The 15,353-nt window shown below is 33.8% G+C and overlaps 2 protein-coding genes across 2 annotated transcripts in view; one reads left to right on the top strand and one right to left on the bottom strand.

The window, feature by feature from the left end:
* Window positions 1-15,353, bottom strand: part of Ziz (dedicator of cytokinesis protein Ziz) — a 61,311-nt gene that overhangs the window by 27,295 nt on the left and 18,663 nt on the right. The window contains exons 18-27 of the mRNA XM_085955833.1: window positions 14,762-15,001; window positions 14,411-14,677; window positions 13,188-13,323; window positions 11,623-11,766; window positions 11,308-11,519; window positions 9,997-10,233; window positions 9,012-9,172; window positions 8,629-8,749; window positions 8,204-8,433; window positions 7,049-7,190 (exon numbers count right to left, since the gene is read on the bottom strand). Coding sequence (XP_085811959.1) covers window positions 7,049-7,190; window positions 8,204-8,433; window positions 8,629-8,749; window positions 9,012-9,172; window positions 9,997-10,233; window positions 11,308-11,519; window positions 11,623-11,766; window positions 13,188-13,323; window positions 14,411-14,677; window positions 14,762-15,001 — 1,890 coding nt within the window. The remainder of the gene's footprint in view (window positions 1-7,048; window positions 7,191-8,203; window positions 8,434-8,628; window positions 8,750-9,011; window positions 9,173-9,996; window positions 10,234-11,307; window positions 11,520-11,622; window positions 11,767-13,187; window positions 13,324-14,410; window positions 14,678-14,761; window positions 15,002-15,353) is intronic.
* Window positions 87-6,950, top strand: LOC147066157 (venom acid phosphatase Acph-1-like). Its single transcript, XM_085955840.1, has 8 exons — window positions 87-173; window positions 831-898; window positions 1,121-1,231; window positions 1,756-1,992; window positions 2,564-2,743; window positions 3,552-3,672; window positions 5,644-5,864; window positions 6,473-6,950. Exons 1-8 carry the CDS (start codon window positions 113-115, stop codon window positions 6,617-6,619), a joined length of 1,146 nt encoding a protein of 381 aa, XP_085811966.1. The 5' UTR covers window positions 87-112; the 3' UTR covers window positions 6,620-6,950.

The raw sequence follows: 15,353 nt of genomic DNA, 5'->3' as shown, positions 1-15,353 counted from the left end.
CCGGGCAACCTCAACCAGGTATACCTACGTACGTATAGACGGATAAATGAGCATCCTACACCAACACCGAGAAATGCTTTGTTACCAGTGACTTGCTAGAAAGAGAGCAAGGATGAAGGGTGATCACGCGTGCTGTTGTGTTGGTGTTCTGATAGGAATATCCCTGATTGGAGGTACCTATACAACTAACAATAATAATACAAAAAAAAAAACCATTATTAATTTATAAGTGTTACTAGTGTTAATTGGCATGTAAGTGTCTGTCAAACATTTGACACTGTTATTATTATGTGATATTTTTAGTATAATAATTTTATTGATAGGTTAAAAAAATATTGTGCTAAATAATACGGTTGACCTTTCAATTTAAAAGCTTGAAGGTCAGTCATATTATTATAGTAAAACGGCCACGACTATTTTAAGGGCTTACCAATTGGCGGATCCTTAATCGAATTAAGTCAATTTGTTGTACGTACTTTCAAGCTGACATCTGTGCAACCGCCACTGCATGCGATTGATTATTGTTAATACAAAATGCAAGACGCCAGTCTTACTTACGGCTATAATGTAATATAGCGTAAAATGATGCATCAATATAAATCTGTTATTATTTTACTATGGATAAAAGTCACAGTTATCATAGCTAATATTTATATGAATTAATTATGATTTTGTTTATGGAGATTCACTAGAATGAATGCATGTAACAAATTAAATTTCTAATTTGAAAATTATATTTGTAAATAAAAGAATGTTATAATGTATTAGTATTATTTAACTAAATAAATATCATAATATTTATATTTGTTTTCTATTATTTTACATTGAAGTCTTCTATGGAGTTTTCATTTTGAAAAGATCGACTGAGGAAATCACGGAAATCAAGCAGATTCACGTGGTAAGTTGGAAATAAAATAGAAGAATACGGCGCATTTGCTTTTCTACAAGTCGGTAAATCTTGTATTGTTATTAAGATTCAACCATACACTATAAATTGGTTGAAAGTTGTTGTAGTAGTAAACAATTGCAGATATACTATCAAATTTTCTTAACATTAATGTAGGTATTTCGATATTCAATAATAAGAAAAATGACGGGTATACCCAATCTATTTTCTTAGGTGTTTTGCCACGGAGAAAGAACGCCGACAAAATCAGAAATTGAGATATATCCATTCAATATAAACAAGAATGAGACATACTATCCACACGGTTTGGGAGCGTTGACAAATGTAAGTAAAATACTACAGACTGAAGATATAAAACTTAAATGCATGAATCCCTACGTTATGCAGATTTTTTTTTTTTTTTTTTTTTTTAAATATTATTTTGATTCTAGTACATCGGTATGTAGGTATATTCATAAACTATCAAATCTAGCTCATTTTGCCAATTTGAATTAATCCGGAGGTTGATTGCAACATCGATCATGTTCATCAGCCACCGTTTTTTACATTTTTCAACGAAATCTAAACATGTTTTTTATTAATTTTAGTCAGTTTTGGGTAATTTTATTTCGCTATTCACTTTTAAAATTATTTACTACTAAGTTATGCAAACAGAAAATATTCTATTTGCAAACTTAAATGTGTTTGACAGTTTTTTTGATTGAAATGAAAAATGTATGTAGGTAACGTAAGGTAACTCTTTAATCATAATATATTTTAATGACGAGTGAAATACATAATAATGATAACTTAAATAAATATTACAAACAGAAGTGTGAACCAAATATTATTTATATTTAAATTTTAAGGAAGGAAAGACGAAAATGTATGATGTCGGCGAAGCGATAAGAAAGCAATATGACGGGTTTCTTTCTCGAGTTTATAATCAGGAAGATATCGTAATGCAAGCTATAGACAGAGACATTTCCAAAATTAGCGCTCTACTTGTGTTGGCCGGAATGTGGCCGGTCGAACAAGAGGACATGTGGACAGATATCAAATGGCAGCCCATACCTTATAAAAACTTGGAAGCCGATGACGACTATGTAAGGAATTCAGCTATTCATAAAAATTTAAGTTATCAGCTGTTTGTTAAAATCGGTTGCGTGAATTCATAACTGATTTTTGCAATTTATCATTATACTGATTAAAATAATATAGTAATGTGAAAGAAGTATGTTATAACTTCACATCTCTCCTCTTCAGAAGACATTTATACAAAAGGCTTCTTATTAGTTCGCATAAGAGATATTATCGCTGCAAAATAGATAAACAAAATAGATAATAATGTTCAATATGTATTTTTAATATTTATATATAAAAATATTAACTATGATATAATATTTAAGCCATTTCAATCTGTAACCATTATTATATGTAACTCAATACTTTTGCATATATTGGTAAAGTGCGAGAGAGTAGTTAGAAGAAGAAATTAAACATTAATACTGTTGCCTGAGGGTACTGGAGTCAAATTCTATATTAATTAAAATTCGTACTCTTCAAAATAAATTATAACAGCCCAGTTTGTGTCTATATTGATCAATTGTCGATTCATTAACGGTGCCAACAATAAAAATATCGACATTTGAATAATTACTTGGTTTTATTTTTTAGATGTTATACGAGGAAAACTGCCCGCGTTACATTCAAGAGAGGCAAATAGTAAAACAGATTTATAAGGAGAAAATGCAGCTCTCGCATAAAGATCTCTTTCAACGATTGTCATTTTTCACAGGGCGAAATATAACTGAGCCGTCACATGTTCAACGACTAAGAAATTTATTGATGGTTCAGGTAATGAAATTTAAAAATGTTTATATTCATAATTCACTTAAACATAAGATGACCCCACATTTGCCACCATAAAACCGGCCTTCAAATTAGGGGATTAGGAGATAAATCACTCTAAAGTTTCGGTAAACGAAGATACTCAAATGATCCTCTATTATTATTCAATGAAAATATATTGACACTTGAAAGAGGTTGATTGAATGAGGAAAAGTCAAGTCAAAGCATTAAAATTACATGAGGTAATGCTTAATATAAATATTTTTGGTAAATAGAATTGTTAAATTACTGTGCGCCTTCTATATATTGACATCTATGTCATGGCGCTGTACACGATGGCAGTATTGCGTCACACACTTTTTGCATGTTAACGGTATTGCAACAGTTTTAGTTCCAGAAACAACCTCAGTGACGTATAGAGACTGCAGTCTATGGGTATTACTATCCTTTGACAAAGTTGTGACGGCAGAAATGTATCTTGATATGATAGACTGTAAAGTTTATAAGTGTTGTAAATGAGGATAGCCTTAGATGCCTTATGCACAGAGAATGAACAAGTGAAAGACTGACATTCAGAAAGTCAGAAATAATCGACCATACAAGCCGGATGAACAATGTAAAGTCGAACCTGCAGATATTAGAAGTTAGCAATTGGCGGAAAGCCGTCTTGAATAGACCTGCGCGGAGAAGATCGATCCATAAAGTGTTGTGAAAAAAATAATTAGATTAATCATAAATATGGTTTTAGAGTCTGTCATTGTATTCACATTTTTGATTGAAAATGAGTAGAATCGTAATGGTTATTATTTTGCAGGACGATATGAAGATGGTGAATCCAAAATGGTTTAAAACCATGAAAAAATCACTGGAATACATTGTCAAAGTTGAATACAACATGATGTTTCATAACACAATTCTACGTAAATTGAGTGCAGGTAATCAAGAAAATTCATTTACTATCTCAATGAACAACAGGAGATATTTTTGATTTTAAAAATGCACCGACTGTTCATTGTGGCCAATGCAAATTCCGTATCGAGTTCATAAAAGGCCAACATAACAAAATTATTACGTCTGCTAGTCAAAATTAAGCCGCCAAAGTTTGTCATAACATTCAAAAATTTATTGCTCAAGCCATTATAAAAAGCAAAAAATCAGATGAATTGTGCAAATAGAATAGTTCTTTCTTTATCTGTTATATGTGATACAACTGTCACTTGTTTTTTATTTCATGAACTCTTTTATTTGATGATAATAATAATTAGACAGAGGTCCATGACAATGTTGCATGTAGCATGATGAGCAGTGGCGGATGCACCAACACCATACAAGTGCACAGCACTCTTTACAATTTTACAAAAGCAAACATCATTCAATGCATGATATTGGTATTCATAATAATAAATATTTTTAACTTGTCAGTGTCCACTCATTTATCGTAGGGTAGGAATTTATGCCAATAACACTGAACAGAATGGAAGCTTATTTCAATGTCTGAATATTGGTGCTAATTTAATATGATTGGGTACTTCAATATAGTATGAACTGTGAAAGACGTTAAAATTGGTGTACTATATTATGGAGATAGTTATGCAATACAATACATACAATACTAAAGTGTTAAAGACAATAATAACTATTCACTGTCTTTAACACTTTACGGCAAGCCTAATTTTCTAAAATATTATCTAGTTATATTATTAATTTAATGCAGGGGTTCCCAACCCTAGCCACTATTCGACAGAGACAGAATTTTCACGCTAGCCTGACACACGCAGAAAACCCGAAGTGAACGAACGCCACGAACTGAGCCGATGAACGCCGAAGCACATGACAGTATTCACGTGCTCGTACCATCCCGATTGCTTCGGCGATCATCGGCTCAATTCGGGTTTTCGGCGTGTACAAGGAATGATGTGCAAATAGCATTCCCCGCCTGGAACCGCGTTGTTGTCATTGTGATTGCGATTGCTGCCCCGTTCGGGTCGCGACAGTTAGTTAGGAGACATCTTCGTCTGACGAAACTGTTTGCTAACAGGATTATCGTCATACTCTCCTAATTATGAGGCACTGGCCAATAATATGCAATGCCAAAGATCACATTGACATATTGATTTTTCTTTGTATTTGTGTTTTTTGTTTACGTTTTATAAATACATTTCTCTGTGTGTATGCAATTTGAATAATAGTTTTATTATTTTGAAACATTTTTGTTTATTATTTATTTATAAATTATGAATATAAGAAAATAAATTATGGGAAAATGAGAAGTTATGGAAGGAGTTTGTCGGTTAAAAATAGGTGGTGCCCGCCACCCTACCAATATTTTAGAATGTGCTCTAGAGTACCAAAAGGTTGGGAACCCCTGATTTAATGTATACTTATTTTAGCGTAAAAAATGAATGCGATTGAGTTTGACTTTAAGCTCCATGAGATCTAATGCAATGGTAGTTTTATCAGTTATTTTATTTAGCATTGCTTAGATCCTATTTGTTTGTTTAAGGTAAAGTGTTAAATGATATTACATTATTCACTAAAGACATTAAACAAAACAACTTTGAAAAGAGTTTTTCTTCAAATACGGTAGGTTTGTTAGTCCACCCTCAATCCAAGGAATGTTGCAAACGACCGGACGCCACTGATTATGAGTAGGTATGTAATTTTTATGAATGCACAAATACCACAATGCAGTATTATTCTATTACATGCAATGTTTTATGGCTCTTGGTAGAAAGAAGATTACATTTAATCACAAACCAAGAACAAAATATATTATGTGACTACATTATGTAACTTGCTACCAATAAACATTATTATTCTTTTATGCGCATATAAAACTTAACCCTCCTTCAGTCGATAAACAGTATGTTGTTAAATTTTTATTAATTATTGTATCATATTTTCAGGTGCCCTCCTGCAAAAGATGATCACGGATTCAAAAGAGAGAATAAAGCAAGACCAAAGTGGTATGAAAGGCACAAACGTGTTTATGTATTCAGGATACTTGAACAATATAGCCGCTATTTTAGCCGCCACGAAAATTATAAAACCTCATCAACCAGAATTCGGAGCAGCATTCATATTGGAACTACACTTGAAGCCTGTCACCAATGATTATATTTACAAAGTGAGAGATTTTTCTATAATGTGTTTATTATTATCACAGGATAAACACAAGAACAGGTAGTAACATGATAAAAATTGGCCAGTTCTGTAATATAATAACATAGTGGATATCAAGAAGAATAGATACATATTTGTCACAAAATACAATATTTTAAAATTAATACTATCAACAGAGGGTACTTGGTGGAAATTAAATTTAAATTCTAATTGATTTAAGTTTGTACTATGTATTTCATTTGAGTAATCTTTTGCATCTCGAGTTTCGCCTTTCAGCAACTTCAGGCACTATGCGCACTCATCAGTGGCAAATTTACACTGACATGGAAAATATACTTATTTCTAGTCATCGGTGAAGATGCCAAAAGGCGAAACGGGGTCACAAAAAATTACTCAAGTGGAATAGTACAAAAGTTAAATTAATTAGAATCATATATTCAAACAACCATAAAAACAAAAAGGACATCACAAATTAGGAGTAATTAACATGTTGATTCCACAAAATTTTACATACTGCATTCACTACTACATATTACTACACTACTGTCATGGCGCCTCATGGTCTTTTCTTCAACGAGTTTGATTTCTAATACATATAATCTAATATTTCAGCTGTTTTATTGGGATGATGACTCCGCAGTGCCGAGACTATTAAAATTACCAAAGTGCAAAACACTGTGTCCGGTGGATGAATTCGAGAGACACATGAGTGAAATTTTAGTAATCAATTATGAAGAGGAGTGTCAACTGATAACGTAATAAAATTGTTACAAATTACACGCATTGTTTTGTAATTCAATGGCAAAGCTTGTGCCATAAAATTTAATTGATGACATAATAAATACCTATATACAAAATTATCAAAACATTTTTCATAACAAGTGTATTTGTTTTTTACTATTGAAGATCATTTTTTAATATTATCATAGATTCATTTGTTAAAAATATAAACGTCCATGTAAACTTGAATAATGAGGAAGCCAAACAAGATTGACATAATTGGGTCAATGAGAGATTTAAAAAAAAAAAAAATTTTGTTATTGTTTTACACGATTTGATTGAGAAAATAAATGTGTAATAAATACAACACAAAAAAAACTGGCGTTTTTAATATGGATAATGATTTTGTTGTTTTGATAACACAAGGTTGCAATATCTTCTAATCACACTTGGATAATTAAGACTCACCCGCATCAATCCGTAAGCCTGTCTCGTCTCGAGGAATGTTGGACGAGACGCATTCGAATGCTTCAGCTCCCCAAGTCTGGCAGCCTCGTAACCGAAGGTATTCCGCCATGAGGGCAGCGATGTGAAGATGACAACACATTGCCTTAAAACAGAAAAAAAAGTGTTTAACAACCAAATCACCATTTAGCAATGTTTCTGCTAAGCTAAAAATTTGGGTTTTATTCAAGTCTCTTAATGTGATATGGATCAATATTTTGCATGTTAAAGATTTTCTTAATTAAATTGAAGGTGTTAGCAACAGACAATTTTCATAACTCACTGTTTTTGGTTATGTTGCTATATGCAATGGTATGTATGTATTCATAGCACAGCCATACTATACACTGGCCGGGGTGCCGAATAGCGCACTCCGATGGTGGTGCTATCTATTTTGTAGGAATTTTTGTTTCTAACTTAGAACGCAACCCTGTATACAGTTCACTGTAAATGAACATTTTTATTCATGATTATCGTTTTTATTGAAGTATTAAAAAGTGTTTTTTTTTCACAGAAATAGAATTTAGATAGGCTATCCCCAATACATCACATTTTGAATCAGGGTTTTGAATGTGTGAGTGCCCTACGAAAATGTAGCACATTATAGACGTGCAATAGTGTGTGTTGCTCCCTTCAAATACACCAATTTTGAATGAGCGTATGTGCATACACCGAGAGCAGTTGTCAGAACGAAGGACAAGCTTAGAATGATGTATTATTGACGTATGTTTAAGTTTATCTCATATTCTTCCATACTCGGGATCGGTTGCCTGTTAATCCACACCCATTAGGTATTTCAGTTCCCTGGTATTTTCATAAAAAGAAATGTGCACGGTCACAGTGATGGATTTATAAATTTTGCTGGTTGGTTTCTTCACGTGATAATAATATGTAAACTGCTCTTCCCTTATTGCTACAATAGTGACCATTGATGTTTATTTAAAAAGACCCACATTGTTCTTTTATTTAGAAATCTGTACATGGAGAAAAAACTTCTTACGTCTGATCCTGATAAGGACACTTTCGATTAGCAACTTACAATAGCTAAACAGAGATCAGAATGTACAACTTTTCAGACACTGTGAATGAATCAATACTGCAGTTAAAATACAATTATACCTCTGCATGATTGAGAGCTCTGTTATGGTGCTGAGCCATTGTGTCGAGCCAGGCGTGTCTCAAACGGGGCGTAGCTCTATAAGAGACGGCGAGAGTGTGTTGCAGTTCTGCCAATCTCTCCTGCTCTGCCGACCACCCGCCTCCCCCGCTGCCTCTCACTATCATTTCTTCTGTCGCTATAAGAACGGTGCGGATCCGACGGGTCAGTTCTTTTACTTCCAATGGGAATCCTAAAAAGGACAAAAACAGTGAACATAATATTATATTGTGTCAAGTTCGTTGTGTTATCTGGAAAACGTAATTTCTTAAAATATTGATGTCGAGATTTAATAAAATAGTATAAATGAGTGCAAATAGTTGATATATTCGATAATAAGGTATTAAAAGTCATTTTGTATACATATGTAATGGTTTTGTTGATTTACCTGATCCCTTCATGACTTTATCGCTGCTGGCAAAACTGTTGATCAAGGACAGCGACTCTTGGAACCTTGTGTTGTTTAAACTGACTTCGTTTCCGAGCATCCTTGACACAGCAATAATGACCTGTCAATAAGTAATCATACTGTTAATGGCTGTTATACTAAAAAAAGACTGGTCAAACTGTTCACTTTTTCAATTTTTCTATACAATGTTGAAACTTGGACTCAGGCATCAGAATCAGACAAGAGGAAAATCGACGGGTGTGACCTGGGGTAATAGTAAAGAATGCTCTTTATTCTATGGGTAGCTGTATGCTTGAAGAACTTGGCATAAAAAAAATACATACATGAAATCTATTAAAAGTTTTAACGAATTAAACAAGTACCTGTAGATGTATTCTTGTAAGTCCCTTTCTGTGAGCATGTTCAAAGTTTCCTCTCATCAGTAGGTAAAGCATGGCTGTGGCTTCTTGTCGGAAAACACCGAGTCGACTGTCGCAGCCCTTCAGCAGAGTGGCCACAAGATTTCCACACAGCAAACCGTTTCCTACGAGACAATGTTATTAGCCATTACCGAACCGTCCATTATAAATGAAATGCATGTTACTACACGGGACTTTGTTGCTTTAGTTTTTACATAATATGTAGCTTCAATTGCACACTAAATCAAGATAAACGCGAAAAAAACATGATCAGACAATATTATAATTTATGACAAATATTTATGATTTAAAATCAAATGAAATTCTGTATTACTTGTACATTATATTTTAATTGATATGCTGAAGATCGAAGGACCACACACAGATAAATATGAGTATCAACATAGTAGACTTTGATCTCGATTTTTGATTCAGAAGAATCGTCTCGAAAGTAATGCACTGGCAATAGGATGAGTTGAGATGCAGCTTGAGAAGCGCAAGATTAGAAATTAAACAATTAATAGTATGAATCAGTCTATTTCTTCATTGTGTATATCCAATGCCAACTATAGTCAGGCTGTGGCATGAAAATGTAAGCTTTGATGGTAGTGCTAGTTATTGCGCATACTTCAAATGCAAAATGGTAAACTGTATGTAGAAAATGATTATTGTTTGCATGTTGAAATAAACGGTAATAATTTGAATACAATATGCAATTGAAAATCTTCATTTAATGCGAACAGGTTAACGCATTACATTTGAAGATAATCAATAACAAACACTACTATCGTAATTCGCAATTCAGTGTCACGGTCTGAATATAGGTGGCCTTGGTATATATCTGTTTACTTTTTCTTTCCGTATTTTACACAGACGAAGTTGTCAGTGATCGCAAGTATAATATATCATGATAAAATTTATTATGGATATAATATGTCATAATACGAACCTTGAAATAGAGTATCTGAAAATTTATTGATGTACGCCCTGAGTGCGGCGAAGAGATGTTTGTAAAGTGTTTCACTCTGCGGAAGAGCGAGGAGTCGTAGATACGGTTTGGCCGCAACCCCTCCCAAAGATTCTAAGTGTTCTGTGTACAAACAGATGCGGTCCACGATGATGAGACCCACTTCCGTTGCCAACCAACCTGCCGAACGGGCAGCGTATTCAGAAACATTCTCTTTATCTGTAAGTATAAAGTAAAGAATAAACTTAAGAAGGGTGCGACAGAAATTATATTGTTGAATCGATGCTCGAATAATAACATTTCAATTGAACAAATAAAAGATATAGAGTCCCTCTCCTGAAAAAAAGGTGAAATCTTTGTTTTGTGATAATAGCATTAAATACGAAAACGCATAGCTCAAAATTCATGTGGTGTCTGTTGCGTGTCATTTCTAATAATTCTAATGCTATCTGTTATCGAGATTAACTGATGATTATTGACTGATATATACACATAATATGTATGACACATTATTTGAAATGATTTACCAAAAACTAGCATTATCACAATAAGGCTCTTTTTTAGAAAAGGCATCGATTAAAAAAAAAATGATAGGTTGTTGAATTGTTTTAGTTCATTCTTCTTCTTCTTCGATGGCGCTACAGCTCAAGTCGAGCCCTGGCCTCCTCCAGCCGGAACGGTCCTCCGCACGTCTTTTCTATTTCCTGATTTTTAGCAACTGGTTGGCATCTTTTGTAATGTTATCACCCCATCGTGTGCGTGGCTTTCCCACTGGCCTTTTCCCCCCTGGGTTTCCTTCGAGGATCTTCTTCGGTATCCGTGACTAAGGCATGTGCTGGACATGGCCTGCCCAGTTTCGCCTCTGGAGTTTTATGAAGGTGGAGAGTTTTGAATCTTGGTATAAGCGGTATAGTTCCGTGTTGTACCTAATTCTCTACTCCCCATCATCATTCATGGGTCCGTATATCCGCCTCAGGATCTTTCTCTCAAAGCAGTCCACCAAAAAAAAAATGATAGGTTGTTGAATTGTTTTAGTTCGTTATAACCTATTTTTACAAATTAAATGTAGTTTAATCAGTTCTTCCACCATAGTGACTATGTACTATTTAAAACCAAGTCTTGTACAACAAAACAAAAAAATTAACTGTTTATTTGACAACCAAACGACGGTTCTGGCTAATTTTAGGAGGCTCCCAAAAATGTTGGTAACAATAGATACATACATAGTCATGCTTTGTTGGAAAAGTTGATACCTAGAACATGCTAGCAATTAATTGTAAAGAATTCTCTAACCTTTATTTGCAGATAACAGGTTTTCTCTATTGACAGTGTTATTCTTCTCTGGCATAGGCGGTGGCTCTTTGGAGAAGTCTGGAGGGCTCATCCTGGCCGGTAACGTCCTCGCTTTCAGAGGCTTGCTTTTGCACACACTGTCGGAGGTGTAACTCCGCACATCTGCCATGATCGTCTTCTTGCCGGGGTATTTAAAATGCTCCGCACATATTCTGCAGCACAAGAAATGTTTGACACATAAGAGCATTATTTTTATTAAAATATATCATAGGAATTGTAAAGCGAGGTAGACAAAATAACTAGGAAAATACTGACTCGAGCACGTTGAAAAAGGAGTGTAGCTGATTTGACGTGCACAGCTTCCACCACTCGACCAGATGATCATCTTCCATGTATTTTAACACAAACAGGAAGCAATACAACACATCCTGCACCTCGTTTTTGGACAACACACCGAACCTGAATGGAAATACCAACATTACAATAATATGTAGAGCGCAATCAATTTAGGCATAACTCTTGCACAGCACAAGACAGGACATTACGTGAAACAAGCACAGTATAATCAATATGATACTATAATCGTCAAAGAAGATTGGTTTTTAAATTCAACCATTCTGAAATAATTAAGTTAGACATCAATCCGCAATTAGGGTACTATGATACAAATATTGTATCACAGTACCGTATGTTTTACGGAGAATCATGTATTTCCAATGGATACTCTTTATCTGGTTATATTTCTAACAGTTTGAATTCAAAACAAAGTATCAGCTAATAAGTAAAAACATGACACCTAGTCTAGGGATAGTAATTCTGGACAGAATTTTCAATCTCAAGAATCCAGGATCAATAGTTTTTTAATGCCAGGTTCATATATATAAAGACAGGTGAAATATTGTCCTACTGGCATAATATGAACGTATACCAATGGAAAAAAAAACACAATATATGTAAATAGAAAACACGAAAACAGTTTCAGAGTAAGTATTTTTGCTTTAAATATATTTTTTTAATGAACTGCCATCTACTTTAGTTGATAAAAAAATATTTTTGAGAAAAAATCATTTATAAAAGATCATTCCAAAATTCTAGGATTCCAGTATTTCCTATCACAGGATTTTGGCATTGTGTGATATCCAAGAATTGCAAACACTAAGACAAACTCGATTCTCCAGCTAATCAAACACAAAAAAATTCAAAGAGTCATTATCCTCGTCATCAAACCGTTTATAAAACTTTACGGAATGTAATACAATTACAGTAGAACCTCGATACAACGGACTAATGCAGGTGAAGGGGTGTTCGTTAAAGCCGAAAGTCCGTTATATTAAAACACAAACAAAATCCAGTTTATTTGTCTTCGGATGATATATCCAGACTCACTCGTGGAGTGATGTTTAATGTCGACGCGCATGCTTTCGAAAAAAGAATCAAGTTTTGTTTGCACTTTTGAAGTCTGCTGTTTTTTTTATATTCAATTCTCTCATATTAAGAAAATGCGTGTAATATAGTTGAATTTCGTTATCAGACGAATTATTGTCAATAAATTTGATTAGATTATCACATGCAGAATATTGTTTACAAGCGGTGATACTTGGATTTAAACTTGTATAATATTAATAGGATGTTTTTAACAATTTTCACGCTTGACCGGATATTTTGTCCGTTATATCGACGCGGTTCTACTGTAGTCTGTTGTCCTCTACAGTCCGGATAATCGAGATATGACAGATATTCCCAGACGAAAACCAAGCTTACCCATGAAACAAATTAAATAGAAAAAAACATGTACTGTATTTGTCGTAACATTGTAGAAATTCAGTTTGTTTCGTGTATCAAAACAAATCATGGCGTGAATTATATACAATTGAGTGCACCTATTGACAGGGTCTGAGCCATCTTTCAAATCCATTATCTTTAGTGTGGTGTCAGTGAGATTTGTACTGAAACCGTCTCCGGACATTGTCGATACGTCAGAATCAAGCGAAACGTTGGATGTACCGTTGAGATGACCTAAAAATGAATTTGATAATATGAAACGTTGTTCAATAAATGAAACTTGTAGTCAAAACAGACAATAAAGCTATATGAATGATTTTAATGTATTGAGAATCCATAATTTCATGTAAGTACACTGGCTTGTGAAGCATTAAAAATATGGCATCGAATCGTTAATTTAAATATGTAACATCCTGCATAATTATATTATAATATAACATGCCACAAGAAAGTGTTAAAGTTTTTTTGTATGTATTGTGATTTTACTTGTTGGTGTTTCAGTAGAAATGGACTACATTAGGATTACTACAGCATCATGGCTGTGACACCATAGCGGCCATCTAGTGACAATAAATCATCTGCTCTTTCGGGTGAGTATATATTGCACTCTTGATGCTTTCGTCAATTACATACAGCACTATGATGTCACAGAAACAATATAGAAGTCGCACTGTAAAACATTATTTTAAATAACAGTGTTTGTTATCATCACCAACAGATTTAGTGTGCACTACCACACTAAATCTGTTGACTACTACACTACACTATAGTGAACAATTTAACCTTGAATCTGCGCAGATGCGATTTCTTCTAGTGCGCACAAATTACACAGGGCGGATTTGATTATTGTCACGGTTTCTGTTCCCGGCTTCACGTATGTCTAGTCGATTTTATCGCTTTCTCTCGCTCGGGCCATGACTTATTATGTCAAAACTACCGAACTTCACGCTACTGTGGTGTGTATATATATCTACTCTTTCACACATGACATCATAATATTATGAACAAAAGAAAAAGCAGTAGATGAAACCAATTATGTCATATTATATGGGGTGGCTAGTTCCAAAAACTGATATGTCCACATAATATGCTCAAAACCTAATAGAAAATATGTATATTCTATAGATTTATAATTGTTGTCGGTCCATTTATGCTTCAAATACAAAAACATAGTTGAATACAAATATTTAGTTGATGACATATCGGTTTTGGAAATGGACGCCTCGTATTATTTATTTCAGTGGTAGAGAATCCGTAATCCATCAGTGATCATAAGATGTCTGCGCTCGTACCTATAGAATTGAGCATTTGAATAAATTACCGTTTGTGTGATTCCCCGTCAGCGATACAAAGAATGTTGAATCCTTGAAATGGGTAGAATTTCTTACAGGACTAGCTTGGTCAAAATGTAATGTCAATCTATTTCTCTTTGGTGTACTTATATTATTATTAACTATAGCATCCTTTGGATTTGGATACGGTACTACTGCACAATTCAACGATGAATTATTTATATCGCCGTTTGACTTCTTACAACTTCCATTCAGGTCTTGTGAAGAATCCCGTATAGCTAACCGACGTATAATATCTGAAATAAAGCAAGACAAATAAAAATATTTACAATATAATGAAATATAGCATTAAATATGTTTACCAAAAGAAAAATATTTACCACAGACAATTGGCAGCCAAGGTGCATAGAGCAAAGCGATTCTTCCACGACCTGCTTTACCTTTATATCGATCGTCTAATTCATGTTTGGTTAAGAGCTCTCTTAATATCGACAGAGCTAATTTTCTTTTCTGAGGTACTTCATTGAGGGAACAGTACACATGTTTTAATAGCGTTCCGGCTAAGAAATGATTTCTAATAAAGTCTTCACTTGGAATCATGCTGTTGGGCTCGTCAGCAGCTAAAGTTTGACAAAAAGAACATCCATAAATGATTAAAAAAAGTATACATATTTAGTAAAATGAATTTAATAAATAAAGGATTACATTTAATTTGGAAACACCAAATTATAGGTGATTTTACCAATTTGGACCGAGATGCATAGAATGTCACAATATATTGAGGCTTTGTCGCATCTGGAGTTAGAATTCTCGCAGTTTTTTAATTTTAATTTCATGATTATGAAAAAAAAACAACGGTAAAAGTATGCATAGACGTTGTAAAATTAAACGGCATAATATAAATTGGTAGTTACTTTAAATAATTTAATGGTTACTTCAGCAGTGTTTTAATTGTAAAGTACACACATGGAG

The sequence above is a fragment of the Rhyacophila brunnea genome, unplaced genomic scaffold, assembly GCF_057557595.1.
Source record: "Rhyacophila brunnea isolate RB1 unplaced genomic scaffold, BYU_Rbru_1.0 scaffold_5, whole genome shotgun sequence".
NCBI classification, from domain to species: Eukaryota; Metazoa; Arthropoda; class Insecta; order Trichoptera; family Rhyacophilidae; genus Rhyacophila; species Rhyacophila brunnea.
This window is presented reverse-complemented; position numbering and strand designations above follow the sequence as displayed.

What these genes read in the sequence shown, in the direction of transcription:
- LOC147066157 (XM_085955840.1), top strand. Translation starts at nt 113, where the DNA reads ATGAAGGGTGATCACGCGTGCTGTTGTGTTGGTGTTCTGATAGGAATA. An exon ending in GAAATTTATTGATGGTTCAG is followed by an intron (nt 2,744 to 3,551) that starts GTAATGAAATTT and finishes ATTATTTTGCAG; the next exon opens with GACGATATGAAGATGGTGAA. An exon ending in TCTACGTAAATTGAGTGCAG is followed by an intron (nt 3,673 to 5,643) that starts GTAATCAAGAAA and finishes TCATATTTTCAG; the next exon opens with GTGCCCTCCTGCAAAAGATG.